The sequence below is a fragment of the Sceloporus occidentalis genome, unplaced genomic scaffold, assembly GCF_023333645.1.
Source record: "Sceloporus occidentalis isolate IW3139 unplaced genomic scaffold, rSceOcc1.0.p SCAF_24, whole genome shotgun sequence".
Classification (NCBI taxonomy): domain Eukaryota; kingdom Metazoa; phylum Chordata; class Lepidosauria; order Squamata; family Phrynosomatidae; genus Sceloporus; species Sceloporus occidentalis.
In genome coordinates this window covers 11,411,224-11,427,146 of record NW_028317004.1, presented here as the reverse complement: position 1 = coordinate 11,427,146, position 15,923 = coordinate 11,411,224, and the positions used below count along the sequence as shown (strand labels likewise).

The window sequence follows — 15,923 nt, the reverse complement described above, 5'->3', positions numbered from 1 at the left end:
CAAAACTGGGGGAATATTGCCAAATTGGGTGACTAGGCCATCTGGTGTGCCATTGCCATCAATGGGCCAATTACAAGGGAGGTCTTTGGCCCATTTACACTAAGGAAGACTGCCTTAAAAGGCCCTGTGCCCCTTTAAGACACAGAGCACCATGCGCAGTACACAATGCCAATATGTCAAGGCTGTAGCCTAGTTTATATCCGTGCGTCTAGTTTCTTACAGCTGCGTGTGGACTGTGTGAATTCAACAGAACGTCTTGTTTACGGTTGTTTTGTAAGACTGATTGATATGTACTTCTTCTTGTTACAACGTCAGATAAAAAACTGCAGAAATGATGAAGCTGGACATTACCTGCGAGTGCACAGAGGAAATAGCTTGAACCCCCAAGTTAAATATTCCCTTGTGTCCTTCGATCCATTTTATAGGTGTCGAGAGATTCTGCACTTTCTGCAACAAAATGAGCCTCGGATGAAATGTCATTATATTTTTTTGTAGCGAAACCTATTGCATTTCAGAAGCAGCACTGAAAATCAACATAAAATGTGCTTGATGGGGATACTTTTGTTTTAATATAATATATGAAATTAAATCCTGCAGTGTGTGAACACTATATTAAGACACGCCTAAAGGAACAAAACTAAGCTTGTTCCTTGATTTCTACAGCTACATGCAACAAACAACATCTGAGTATTTTATACAGAAGTCTGTAGAGATGTAACTCCTTGGCTCCTCAAAAATATAAAGTTTACAATGTAATATCCCTGAAAATGCTCTAAATAGTGCTTATCCATAAAGCCTGGGGGCGATACTCCTTATAGTAACACAAGAATATTTACTCATTTTTTAATTAGGGGATTTTACCTGTCAGTTGATAGGCTTCCCTGAAGTAGTGGCTCCTGAGGGATGTTTGGAAGGACTGGAGACAAGGAGAGAGTCTGACAAGCAAGGGTTGGGTATTGCAAAGAGTAGGGGCAGTCCTGGAGAAATCTTGTATATTAAAGCAGAGGACAGGCTAGGATCCTCAGCTGAGTGGAGGGATTGGGCTTGTATGTATTTGGATATAAGTAGGGGGAGATGTAGGCAGAGGAATCGCTATGAAGAGCTTTGTAGGTTTTACTCAAAATTTAAAATTGAATTATTTAGCGTGCAGGGAGCCAGTGAAGAGAATGACAGGCGAGCATTGCTAGAGCGATGAGCAAGGAAGATAAGCCTGGCAGCAGCATTCATGATAGGTTGTAAGGAAGACATGTATGAGGGAGGACAGCTAAACTGGGTTACAATAGTGACAAAATGATTACATTTAGTTGTGTCTTGTGCTAAGGATGTGAATACATGATCATGACATGATCAAAGATACCAACTTCCCTAAACTATATTGTGCACGCTCCTTTTATACAACAACCACATTGAATGGATGTCTGCGTGTGAGGCTACAATAAAGGAAGACTGTCCTAACACAGAAAATTGAATTTCCTTGGCATATGTGAATTTGTATTATCAAACAAAATCTAACTTATGTTTGTTTCAGGAAACACAAAAAAATAACTCAAACTCCATCCCTCTTAAACAGCGACATTACCTCTGGAGAGTGCATGGAATAGTTTGGAGGCAGCTTGTCTACAGCCACAGGCAGGCAATAATGTCCTGTTTGAAGGCGATCATTTACCAAGATTGGCAACCACTAAAAAAAACAAACAAAAAAAAAAACATGTATTAATTTACAGAACTGGGTTTATATCACCTATGCAGAGTAGCAAATAAAGGCAAGTATATAGTCAACCATGCCTGAGGGTCCCTGTGGGGTATAGCCATAGTCTGTAGTTATTATCAGATTAGTTAAAGGTGGTGTGAAGCATTTCCGTATTACTGAACTGTAAACCTTACCTCCATACTCAGGAAATGTACACAATTTGCATTTAAAAGTAAAATAATCACTCCTCAAATGTAATGACATTCCATCAGCAGAATATTAGTAGGACGGCCACGTCGGACTAAAGATTTTGACATTGCATGTGAATTCATAGGGTAGTCCGGTGGATATAATTTGCTCCTCTCAGAAGGTTAACTGCTACACTGCATGCTTAGGAACTATTATAGTACATTGATGGAAGGAGCAGTTACCCCATTTCAAAATGTATTTTTCTTGGCTAGTTAGTTTTGTGCTGATCTTTATTACACTACAGAGAAAAGCACGGCACTTACTGAATATCCTAGAAGAGTTTCCACGGTGCCACCTTGTTTGGGTTGACAGCTAATGTGATAAAATGAAAACAACAGATGGTGTTTCTTTGTGAGAACAGCCGGAAGTTTAATTTTCACTTCTTCGTAGAAATCAGGAGCTCTAAAAAATAAAAAATACACACATTAGGAAGGTTGAACAACCATGTATTCCTGTAACCCTGTAGTTGTTACTTGTTATGTCTTGTTTGCACATTGTACAGCGCTGTAGAACATGATGGCGCTATATGAAACATTATTCCAGTGCTTAGGTTTTTTTTATACTAGAATCAACTTTTTTGCTTGCATGCCTATAACAAGGACACTGTACGACAAGAGCTTTCATTCAGAAAGGCCTTTTACGTTTGGTGGAATATAACTCTCTCCATGTACATATTGAAATATGGCCATCACTTCAGATACAACCCGCATCTCAACCTACTTGTTGTGATATGTCACCATCGTATAAACTTCCTCCAGAAACTCCGGGCCATTAGACTTTCCAAAAATGACCTAGGTTTACAAATGAATAATTACATTAATTAAGATACATAATCCAGATTGAAACTGAATTTTTCTAACACCATCTAGGTGAATAAAAACATTGACATGCCATACAGAACCAATCACTTTCTCTCACTGAAAATGACTTGATCCTTTTTTTATAATCAGTTAAACAGGTTTTGTATAAATCCTGAGCAGTCTTTGTGTTTCCATTATGTTTTATTTATTTTTAGTTTATAGAAAAATATTGTGATTTCATGGATTCAGCCGGAAAAAAAAAATATATAGAACATTTAAAAAAATGCATAAAAGGTTAAGCTAGCATCTATAACCAAGAAGAGGGCATTCACACCGACAAAGCATTAGAGCGAAACATACTGGTAGGGAATATTATAGGCTAGAAACTGGAAATAAGTCAACACATACAGCCTGGAATGTGGAAGAAAGGTATGGGCGGATATCTGCTTCATGAGGCATCCAGACAGAACACATACTGCTGGGACTGCTAATATTGTGTGTATATTGTGAGAGAGTTATCATATATTATATTCTCCATCGCCAAAGTTCAGAGCATGCATGCCTATGTGAGTTCATATATTAGGGCTCGCTTTTAGTTATTCCTTGGTGTGAGAGAGCTTTCATTTTTTTTTGTCACATGTATATTGGGATACTCACCTGCACCATAAGGAATACAGCCTCCATCCTTTTTCGCAAATCATGCTCCCCTTATATTTTCTGGTTGATATTGTGAATGCTTGAGGATGAACACAGTATATATATATATATACACACACATATATATATATATATATATATATATATATATACATACATACATACACACACATATACACATACACACACAGTAAGCACAGTTAATTGGTATTGTACACTGGGCAAGCTAAGGCTATCACTTAAATCAGCGTACAATATCAGGTAAGTGTGTACAAAGCTGAAATTCTCCAGCATTAAAAAACAATAAAGCAATGATAACTAGGTATATAATTACCGGCATTGCGTTCTTGGCATCTTCACCGCACATAAACTGTAGTTTGATTGTAATGTTTCTTGCAGAGGAGAGTTTGTTAGCAAAGTTCACTCTTTGAGGGTAGACATACAAAACATTTCTAAAAAAAACCCAAAATGCATGATAGGATAAACAGATGTAGTATACATATCAAGTTTCCAAAACAAATCCTGCCTATTTTGCCTCCTTTACAATTAGAAATTATTTGATACACAGTAAAACAAAAGAAAAAAATAATTTTCTCGAGTTTTGCCAAATATCATACTGAATACAAACTCCACCGAGGGCTATTTGCTGTTATCATGTCCAGGCTTTCTATAATAATATGTTTTAAAGTCTACTTTATTCTCACCTGTAGTCATATGACGAAAGGAAAAGGGCCACAAAATGGAGATGCGTTTGGCCGAGCTGGGGGTATAGGGGCATAAGAAAAAAAAAATGTGCAAAAACCTCCATGCATTTGCAAGGGGACCATGTGATGGCTGAAGTGTCCCTTTAACGCCATAGTTGATTTTGACATGTTAGTTATCAGAACATGGCCTTCTTAAAAATCACTAGCAGTTTTCACATTAGCACTTAGCATTAGATAGATAGAAAGACAGACAGACTGCTAGATTGTAAGCTTGCGAGCAGGGCGCTCGCTACCGAATGTATCGTCTCATCTCACTCAACTGCCTATTGTAAGAAAGTGCTGGCGCTATATAAATAAAAGATAATAATAAAATATGTAGATACCGTACTTCAAGATTGTGTTAGCCTGTGTAATAACATTTGTACAATGTTCAAGATCTTTTCATAAATATGTTTAGTTCTGTGCCTTTCAACATGTGTCTAGTAACATTGGTGTTTCAAAAGAGTTTGTGGTGTTAACATGTCTTGACATCTTTCAAAGGGATGGTAGCGGTGGGCTACAGAAAAGTTGGGGGATGTCTGCCTCTGATAAATATTTGTTATATCGCTGAATTATCTTGTACGCAATAATAAATGTTGTAATATATTTGGGTGATCCTATTTTAATGGGCGTTAGAGGACACCTATATTTAGTAGCATTCAGCACTGTATGGTATATATAAAGGAGAAAAATAACAACAGTTAACAATGAGGGAAGGCGTGCTTTATTTGTTTAAAGATTCAAATATTTGGAGAGATCATCCGTTTGGTCTTCATGCTCACTGAAAGTTTTATTGAACATTTTCACATAAAGTGCTCTTTATAGTAATTTACTTTTATTTAGATTTATTCATATTAATTTATCTAAAAACATTTTTAATTATTTATATTATCTATTTATTGTATTAATCAATTGGAATATACCTTAGTGTCCACTTGCGGATAGATTGGCATTAGTGTACTTTTTCTCCCTTATATATATATATACACACACACAATATTTCTTTGCAGGTAATGGACGCCTTTTAAGTGAATGCAGCTCAGTATATATATTCCGCACTCTATTCCCTACAATTCTGGTGATTTTTTTTCATCTAGAAATTATACTTATTGTTCAGCACTTCATTGCTAAATAAAGTGTGGCCTAACCTAAGTAACTCTGAGAGTGCCCTCTCCCTATATTATATATATATATATATATATATATAATATATTATATATCTGTGCACGTGCAAAGACCCACAATGCATAGATCATACTCCCAAAATCCACTGCAATTTCTTCTAAAGCTTCAATAATTTATTCCAAGCAAATTCGCTTTAGAAAGACATACTGCGTAACATAAAAACCTGAAGAATAACTAAACACTGTAAAAATCAAACATTGCAAAAAATAACTCACTTGGAAAAAATGTAGTAAAAATGCCTACAAGATACAATAGCGGTATGGGGATCTGATTTACGTCAATTACACGGTGTCAAAAAAGGACGCTGTATCTGGAGGTTAATGCTGGATAGATTTGTTTTTCAGTCGTGGTTTATTTCTTAGCCAAGCAAGCAAAGGTTCAAGGCTCTCATAATCTATCTTCAATAATTGCTACATTGGTATCTAAAGAGTGAAATTCCCTCTAAAATACAAACATGTCCCTGTAAATGATACAAAGCTCGAGCTTTTTGACATAGTCCCATTATTTTTAATGAGAACAATTTTATTTAAAATGTAATTTGGAAAAAAATGCAATAAATGGAATATATAATGTGAACAGACTTAAAATCAGAGCCAAGAAGACGATTTAGTGATTCAGTTGTCTTGACTAACTCCATATGAAGCTTGTTCTAAATAACTTCACTGCTGAGATTAAAAACATCTTCTTGACCACTCAGTGAACAAGACCTTTGTCACCTTTCACCTCAGTTTGATTACGTGATTTTAGACATACTGCGTTCTTGATAATTATCTTACTGGTGACAAGTACCATTTGCTATATAAAAAGGAAAAAATAAGAAAAAAACTATTTGAAAAAAAACAAACCCTATTGCTCAGTGTTTTATGAACTGTTGTAGCCATTATCAAGGTAATCATAGAATATTATTAGTGACTGATTTATATATCACCATCGCATCCCACAGTACTGCACACGGGAATATTTCACAGCACTGTGCAATGGGTATATGGACTCCAAATGTTCTTTAAATAAATTGGAGCCATCTACTGCCCTTGTATTAAGTTAACCAATTTTGAACTTTAAAAGTATCTATATTTATGTAAAACTGCGCAATGAATTGGAATAGAAAACAACATCTGCTTCTAAATAATCAAACATAATGGCGTGCGGCTGCCGACAGTAAGTGGCAGCACTCCCAAAGAAATGCTACAAATGTGTCATGTAAAAATATTTATTTTTATAGTAGGCGAGAAATTCCATAAAATGAAGATGTTCAAGCAAGCAAATAGTTAAACCCTGGTATCTGGTATAAGAGCGGACCCTGCTGCTCTTCCTGTCTTTGATCGTTATGCTAAGAGCTCCTTCTAGTGCGGAAGAAGCTCCATTCCAGGTCCAAGCTTTTCCCCTCTGCTTTGCCAAACGTTGGGCATTGCACAATGAGAGCCACTTGTTTTTTTATCCTGTTGTATTCCTTCTGCTTACTAGATGTACCGGCACCTGGCAACGGTGCACCGCAGCCACACGCTGACTTGCTGTCGTGCCATGAAGAAGAAATCGCTTTACTCTCAGAAAGTCTTCTTAAACTTGGATCTGAATTTAGGAGCGAGGCTACCCGCACACAACAGAGTCTGGCCAGCATTTTCAGGCAAATGGATTTATTTAAGGTATCCTTGGAAAACGCGTTCCGACAGGTGCTCCAAAATGCCAGACAAGCAGAAGACCTTGATGCAAGAACCAGGCGCTTCACTCTTAACGATACGATTCAGCAGTCCTATGCCGAACTAAATAAAGAGCTTACTTTACTAAAGACACAAGGACTGGCTTTAGACAGCAAGATCAAGCCTTTGGAAAGGAAGATACGGAAGGCTGTAAACATCATGAAACCGGATCATTCCTTTCCTAACCTAACAAGCATATCGGTAGGAATTTAGGAATCTTTTTATTGATGATGTATTATCTAATCTACAACAAAATACAATGCCTGCTTTAATACCAAATAATTAGATACATGATATATTTACACATGATTTAGAATGTACCTTTTTTGTTGATTAATCCCCACTGAAATGTATAATTATTATACCTGATATAAATGTAGCACTTCTACAATAATGCACAAACTGTTAAACCCTTCCATCCAGTGATAAGTGTGTGACATTCTATAAAGAACCTGCCATTAAAGGTTAATCCAATATTAAATACAAAGTTGTATAGATACAAGTGCACCCAACTGCAACAGAAACATAGGATTTGGCAGCAACTCGCGCCAACTCATCCATTCATTTTGCCCCTTTCCTAATTAGAAACATTCGGCGACAGATAACAACCATTGGGCCCATCTAGTCTGTCCCTTTTCCTGATGTAAACATTTATCCTTATTCCATGCACTAAAATAGCCTCCACCACTTATGATGGGAGGATGTTCCATTTATCTACTACCTTCTCATTAAAGTAAACGTTTATTACATTTAAGCCTATGACCCTCTCGTTTTAGATTATGGCTTCTTGTTCTAACATTTCTCCTATTCCAAAATAAACTTCCTCTAGTAGTTTGTTAAATCCCTTTATGCATTTAACGGTTTCTTTCACATCTCCTCGACCTCTCACTATACATACTGAGCACCCTTAGTGTTTCCTGATGATTTTTATCCACAAACCATAATTATATAAGGGACCATTTTAATTATATTTTTATTGCTATTGCTGGCAAGCTATTTCCAACACTTTTCTGCACAAAATGCTATCCCATTGTCAGATTCCCTGATATATATTTGTAGGCAGTAGTTCAGATATATATATATATATATATATATATATATATATATATATATATATATATATATATATATATACACACACATAACATATTGATGGAATTACGGTAACTTCATTCTTACAAGTCATATATTTTAGTGGAGGTTGCTTTTCTTATTTCCCGCAGTCTTTAATTAAAAGTCAGAACATGCAAATTGAAGAACTGATGCGCTTGGTTAACATCCATCAAGACCTGATTGATACCCAGGAGGAGAAGATTCAGAACTTATTGAGTAAGGTAAAGTTCTCGCGCATGCAGACAGCAACTGGTTATTGGTTTGGCAAACAGATTTCAAATACCCCAAAAGATTTTAATATACAGTGTCAAACAGTTTTACACAGCCACATCTATCAATTTTTTGGGCCACTTGTTGCTATAGAAATAAATTGCTTTTGTAGAATATACTTGGTAAGGGAAGTAAAGATAGTGTTGATTTGTTCTGATTACACAGTCTGGGTCAAGGAAAATGACCAAGGACGGCTGCAATGAAGATCTGAAACAGAGGCTTCCTGTCTGAAACAAATCCCTGACAAAGTAAGGAATATATTACAGAAATATATCTTGAGCCCAGAACTTCTTCTACACAGATATAGCACAAGCATATCCGCCAACCAGCTTGTTGTTGATACCTAAGAAATCCTAAAATTTGTCCCTCAGGTATTCTCCAGAAATCTGGAGATTTCTTGGGGTTTATTTGGCCTTAGTGGGGTATTGCATGTACTGCACACTTCTGATGATATATGGGCTTCTGATGTTGGTACTTTTCTTACCAGCATGTCCAAAAGAGTAGCTAAAGAGTACAGATTTGGTGGGCTCCTACTGCTACTCATCTCCATGAGCCTCAACCTGAGGTAGGGAGCTGTGCAGGCCCTGCATCTCTGGTGGGATAACAGTTTTTAGGAAGGTGTCAAGTGATATCATTACCAAGATGACAGCAGAATTTTAAGCAAATGTGGCGCCTGCTTGGTGGGCACTGTTTAATGCCCCCTTAACCAGTCTCCTCCTAGAGGATAAGCACTGAATTTAATTGCCGATCAAGCAAAGAAGGGGGTAACCAATTTCACTGTGACACAAGTAGCTCACACGAGATGGAAAAAAAAAGTTAACAAAGGAGTCAAATTTGTGCATAAGCTTGTTTCTTCTACATAAAAATATCTTTATATTTAACTGCACCATGACCAAATTATAATATAATAGAAGGATTTTTACTTCACACCGTTTAGTGTCTATTTGTATTTCTGTTACAGGTTTCCCTTGTGTACGTATCAAGGCTCGCTCTTTTATTTGGCTTTGGGTGCCTGTTCGACCAAATTCAGACGAAGTCAACACGTCAAATGATTATTTTTGTATTGCAATTAGTCACTTTTAAACTTGATTTTTTTTTTCCTTTTTTTACTAGAGGGTATTGGCAGTACCCAGTGGCGTCGCTACAGGGGGGCAAGGGGGGGCAATTGCCCCCCCAGGTTAGTCCTTGCCCCCCCTGTTGCCCCCCCACCGAATTTGAAAGCAAAGCATGGTGCCGTCGCTAGCAGTCCCAGTCAGGTGCTAACGACGGCACCATGCCGTCACTAGCACTATCTTACCTTGATGGAGGTCTGTGGACCTCCATCACCACCTACCCCGGCGATCTGCCCCTCACACTGAAGGGCATCACCGGGGCCACCCGATCTGCCCGGTGACGTCTCGCACAATGACGCGATGACGTCACCGCGCAACTTTATTAACAACTGACAATTGTCAGTTAAAGAGGTGTGGGGGCATGCTGCTTAGATGCCTGTATCTCAGGCATCTAAGCAGCTACATACCCCCAACATATACCATTGGAAAGGTAATCGCCTCACCTTTCCAACGGTATATAGATTGTAAAAAAAGAATAAAAAATATTAAGTTAAAAAAAATAAAAATGTAACAAAAATGATTTGGGGGTCTCTTAAGGCAGATAAAAAAAGATCAAAATTGCCTAGAGACCCCCAAATTAAGTTATTTAAACATAAAGTAGTTTAACTTTAAAAAAAAAAGTTTAAGTATTCTAGCTAAATGATCACTGTGGTAGCCAATGTTACCACAGCGATCATATAGCTATAAAAAGTCACATTCCCTTTTTAAAAATGACCGATACTAATTTTTAATCCTATGATCCCTTTGATCATGGGGTTAAATTTAGCCAACGGTAGAGGGAGGCAATTTTTGAAATCCTGATGAACTGCAAATATTATTAAAATCAGCCATTTAGCCTGTGCGGTACGTGAGTAACCATCTCATCCCTGGAGCGCCTTGCATTTTTACGGCAAAACTTATTTTTGCTGTAAAAGTGATTTTTTTTCTCCCTTTACCATCATTTCTTTGGGATTGTAAGGGGAAAGAATGGTGTGTGCTTCTGTGAGTGAATGGAGATATGAAAGGCGTGTGAATGATCAGTAATTAGGGTTGAAGCCTTGACGTGGCATTACTGCTCACGTAGGAAGTTAAATTATGGCACAAAAAGTACACATTTGCAAAAACGACATCCCTTGGCGCATCAAATGAGGGGCTGCATGTGTTTCTAGTACAAACCTGGAGTGCGCAAGACACAAATGAACATGTCGCTATGGATAGAAAAAACATATTTTCAAGCCAAAGCGACATATTCCATCATTATTTGTGCACTCAACTTTTGTCCTAGAAATACATGTAGCCCCTCATTTGAAGCTCCAAGGGGTGTAGTTTCTTAAAATGGATGAATTGTCTGAATGAGGGAGAGCATGAGTTAATATGTGGATGAACTGTCTGAATGAGGGAGAGCATGAGTTAATGTGTTTGTGTGTATCATAGATGTATAATTGTGGAAGGGCAAAGATGGCACTAGCAGGATGTTTGAGCCTTGGGGAACAGGATGGCACAGGCAGGGTGTATATGGGACAAAGATGGCAAATCTTATGTGTGTTATCTGGGTGCTGGCCAGGTTCTATGTGGGCAGCGTGGTTGGGGTGTGCAACCTGTGATCTATCCCTGTAATTTAGGGGTTTTAAATATACCTTTAATGCCGTTTTTTATGTGAATTCCAATTGATCTGTACCTGCAAAGCTGGGTTTTTGTGTTATTTTGTAGATCCATATATGCTATGCTATGTTTCCATACATTATTTATGTATACCTTAAAATACAGGGTTTGTATGTCTTGTTCAGTTGATTAATACCTGCAATGCTGTTTCCATGTATTGATTTGATCTATACCTGCAATGCTACATTTAATATATTATTATTGTATACCTGCAAATACAGGATTTGTATGTCTGATTCTGTTTATTTGATCACAAGTGAATTTCAATTGATATATACATGCAAAGCTGCGTTTGTGTGTTAATGTGTTGATCTATACCTGCTATCGGCAGCAGGGTCTAATATTTATATTATATATATATATATATATATATATATATATATATATATATCGGCAGCAGGGACTAATATTAGGCCCTGAAATCATTTAGTGCAGAAGTTAAGGTATTGTGTTGTTTAAAGGATTTCAAGGATTAGTCGTACTAAATTGTGGCTTCAGGCTTCCCATGTTGAATGATCAAGTATTGTATTGTCCAATAACAAAAGTATCATTCCAAAGCACATTACTTTTGGCAATATATATATATATATATATATATATATATATATATATATATATATATATATATATATATGTGTGTGTGTGTGTGTGTGTTTTTTCAGTGGTATGATTTAATGGTGGAAATTATTAATGCCCCCCCCAGTTTGACTGTGGTATCTTGTGTGCCCCCCCTATATATTGTTTCTAGAGTCGCCACTGGCAGTACCACTATTATTTAAGAGCTAAAATCTCAAGTGTTTATATACCACTTGTGTGTTTTCATTATTTTGCAGGGCTATCTATCTATCTATCATCAAAATGTACATGCATCACAATGATTATTCTACTATCTGAATGTGGCAGGGTAAAGACTATTTTTTACGACTCTAAAGTAAGATTCCTATAAAATAGTGATCATACTTTTATAGGTTGGGATTTGGTGCTGGGGACCTAAATGTGTTAGAGATATATATATATATATATCTCTCTCTATCACCCCTATCCGAACCTGCAGCACACCTAAAGAGGGGTGCTGGATGTTGTTCTAGCCTGCCTCTAAAACAAGAATGTTTTATATTACATTATAAAGTACAGCGCTACTGAATATGATGGCAAAATATAAATCAATAAATAAGATTTATTTATTAATACTATTATAAAATTATTACATTAGCGTTGGGCACTGAGACACCAAATCTTGAAAAAACAAGCCCAAAGATTATCTGATCTACAGAAACAGAACTGCTAAGGCCTTAGAATGTATATTCACATGGCTGCCCATCTGACTAAGAAGTCGGTTTGGTAGATTGGGGACCTCTAAATGAAGAAACAAGGAGAAGTTTAAAGCAAAAAGACAACTTTATGAGCAGTGTCTTTTAATGCAGCAAACGAGGTAGCCGCGCAGGGTCCAGGGATTAGACAGGGGGCCATGGCAGGCCGCCAATCAGACATCCATAGTTTTTAGTTTTACTTCCTTGGAGTATCCTATCTGTCAAAAGGTAGAGAGAGATGCTCAGATAGAAGTCGTTGAAAAGAACAGGTGCTGAAATGAAGGTGGGGGGGGGTATATTGAGAGAGGTAGGATAACAGGGAAGAGGGGCACCTGGAGAACCTGTGGTGGGCCAAGCACTCGAATGGGAACCAAGATGACCCCGTTTAGAAGGTAGCTTGATTTTGTAACATGGTAACATGGCTTCTGGTTTTATAGAAGAAAGTCGTTTGATTTGTATTTTAATATGTTTTAAAGTCGTTATTGGGCGCCATGCCATATACTTGAAATAGAGTTCACTGCTAAGTGAGGCTCCAACAAGTGAGAAATGTTCTTCTTGCCAACTAGGGTAAAGGTTGAAGTGCAGTAGCTGAGTGCACACTGGGATATCTATGTTATTTTATCTGTATTTTGAATACATTCAGTTCCCGTTCAACTGATCACTTTGATCTAGACAAAGCAAGGCACAGAATGACATAAATAACAGCAAGTCGAGACCTTTGCTTCAGTGAGAATAATTGTTCTTTTGTTAGAAAATGTTTATCCTAATCTGAACCCCCCACATTCCATTTCCCCATCCATCCTTTCATAGCTAGCACTTATTTCTGCTATATTTTGCAGGTAATGCATTAATCATTAAAGGCAGCATTTATGTATACACAACATTTATTAATTGGAATAAAATATTAGAAGTACTAAAAGATATTATTTTCTTTTTTTAAAAACAAGAGGCTTTCAACTGCTGTCTTTACAATAGGCACATAACAATATAATTAATACAGGATGCACAACAGGAATATTTTCCTTAAACCAGATTTGTTTTGTTCAAAGGGGAATCTAGTACTTGGACACATTTAACCCCTTAAGGACAATGGGTTGTCCTTAAAGCCATTAAAAACAATGCACGGTGAGCCCGTACATGGCTTTGTCAAGAAGGGGTTAATAATTAAAACTAAAACATATGGCTACATATGTTGGAATACACTAAATACTCTTACTAAAAGCAGCAGTAAACAGTCATAAACCTATTTTCCTCACAACAGGCAGACAGCCATTAGTGGTGCAAAAGTGTTAATCAAGTTTTCTGAAAATTTGTGGTGACTGCTTATTTGACATCTGAATTATTACTCCCCCTCCTACAAATGCTACGATGTCCTGCTTCTATCTTACTTTAGATAACTAATTAAATACAATGGGTTCTTTTCAGCCACCTTACCAATATTAGAACGTGTTATGTATGGCCAGCTCAGCCCTTCTTCTGGAGAAGCTTACCGAGTTTGGCTCTCTATAATGAACAATGAGGCAAGTGAATTAAAATGTAGATCCCCTCTTTGGTGAGTTTTTGTGTATGGACCAACACAAGGTCTTCTTACCTGTAGGTGGTATGTGGCACATACACTTCCTTCACGGGAAACTCAAGGATCTCTTTAACGGGGCGAGTTCGACTTTCTGGGAAGGGTTTTACTGGTAGGAGCTCAGGGGTAAGACAACAGCTGAGCCCATCATAGACAGGCGAAATTTCAAGCTTCAGGGCACCTTACAAGAGAACATAATAATCTTAGTCTCTTCTCATAGATAACACTTCTGTATTGCCAACAGCTAAACATTAAAAGACAAAAACAGAAATTAAAATATCCCTGGTCTCCAGACCTTCAGGGAAGCCCGAGTGCTTCTTAACACCCCGCTTCCCACTACCTCGGCTTTCCTAGCTTCACTATTGCTGTTGGGTTTCTCCCACCATCAGTCAGTCCGTATATATAATACATATTTGCTGTACAACTCAACCATTTGAGTTTAACCTCTTGAGTAATATACCCCCACCTCGTTCTATATGGTAAGCTCATGAGCAATCCTCTTCACATTTTGTTTATGCAGCCTTTGGTGGAGCTATACAAATAAATAATACAATATTTCACATTGTAACAGTGTTTAAAAAGGTCTGGAGACCAGAGATATTTTAATTTTTAGGACCAGGATTTGGGTCCTGAGTTAATATGTATAACGCTTGGTGTTCCTTGCATTTAAGCTCCTGGCTAAGCTGTTATTTATGTGATTTTACTCATATTTGTCTCCCAGTATGGTCCTCATTCAAGGGCATAAATGCCTTTAATTATTGAATTCATTCATATTTATGGAAATATGAGAAAAACAAAGGTAAATTGTATGAATAGTATATCTGGGGGGCTAAAAAAAACAAACCAAAAAATACAAACAAAATAGTAATTTTTATTTTTGTATCATTTTTATATAAAAATAAAATAAAATCACAGCACTCTGGAGCCCTCACCTGGGATAGATTTGATTCGCCTTTGCAGAGAGGATCGCTTGTAATCTGCTAAATGCTTAAATAAGTCCTCATCACTGAGCTTGTCTCCTTCCTAATAAAAGAAACATAAGGTGTTTGTACATGCCAGTGTACAAATGTAATAACAATGTTCCAAAACACAGCCAGATGCCAGGCGGTAGAAGTCCACATGCTTGGCCAGGATCAAGCTTGGTTTGTGCCAGCCAGCTCTCTTACCTCTAGTATAAGATGAGGAGAAGCAATAAATTGGTCCTTAATACAACACAAAAAACCAAAAACATATAATGACGTTATACATCCAGATGATGTACCTGTTTGAAGAAAGAGTTTATGGCAAGTGTTGTTGGTTTAAATGGCAGAGGCGAGTTATCTTCCAGGGAGTTACTTCTATCAGAGAATCGCCTTCCTTGAGTCAATGAAGACCTCCTGTCACCTAGAACACACAACTTTTATTTAACAGAAAATTATATTTATAACACACTGTCATTTTCAGGCAAGCCTCATAATATCAACAACCAAATTTATTAAATATTTAACAAATATACTTAAAAAAAATTATACATGTTTTTGATTGTAATCTTGTTTCCTTTACATTTGAAACCATATAGCTAGATTTTCAAAACTAACCAAATTATAGAATCATACCATTGGTGTTTTCAATATCTGGGGATTCTCTTTCCAGGGTCATCATATTAATGCAACTTAAAAGACTGATGGGAACCCAGGCAAATGGCATTCGGTACTTTCCCAGGCGCTGGCAAAAGTTTTCAGCTTGAGATTTCAGCTTCTCCACTTTGTCTTTGGTCTAGAAAAGAAGTATATTAACATATGGCTGAGAGGATATGGCACCATGAGAGCTTTAATACTGATGATCTACCTGTAGACATACCAGGTTTGACCTGGAGTATTTGAATCAGTTCATTTTTTCCCCCA

The 15,923-nt window shown here is 37.1% G+C and overlaps 1 protein-coding gene across 1 annotated transcript in view; it reads right to left on the bottom strand.

Moving 5' to 3' along the window:
* The window catches only part of LOC149300626 (dedicator of cytokinesis protein 8-like), a 51,225-nt gene that overhangs the window by 19,693 nt on the left and 15,609 nt on the right, over positions 1 to 15,923 (bottom strand). The window contains exons 10-18 of the mRNA XM_089485118.1: positions 15,636 to 15,795; positions 15,302 to 15,423; positions 14,973 to 15,063; positions 14,059 to 14,221; positions 3,731 to 3,848; positions 2,660 to 2,730; positions 2,203 to 2,341; positions 1,580 to 1,681; positions 352 to 447 (exon numbers count right to left, since the gene is read on the bottom strand). Of these exons, the coding sequence (XP_089341244.1) occupies positions 352 to 447; positions 1,580 to 1,681; positions 2,203 to 2,341; positions 2,660 to 2,730; positions 3,731 to 3,848; positions 14,059 to 14,221; positions 14,973 to 15,063; positions 15,302 to 15,423; positions 15,636 to 15,795 (1,062 nt within the window). The remainder of the gene's footprint in view (positions 1 to 351; positions 448 to 1,579; positions 1,682 to 2,202; positions 2,342 to 2,659; positions 2,731 to 3,730; positions 3,849 to 14,058; positions 14,222 to 14,972; positions 15,064 to 15,301; positions 15,424 to 15,635; positions 15,796 to 15,923) is intronic.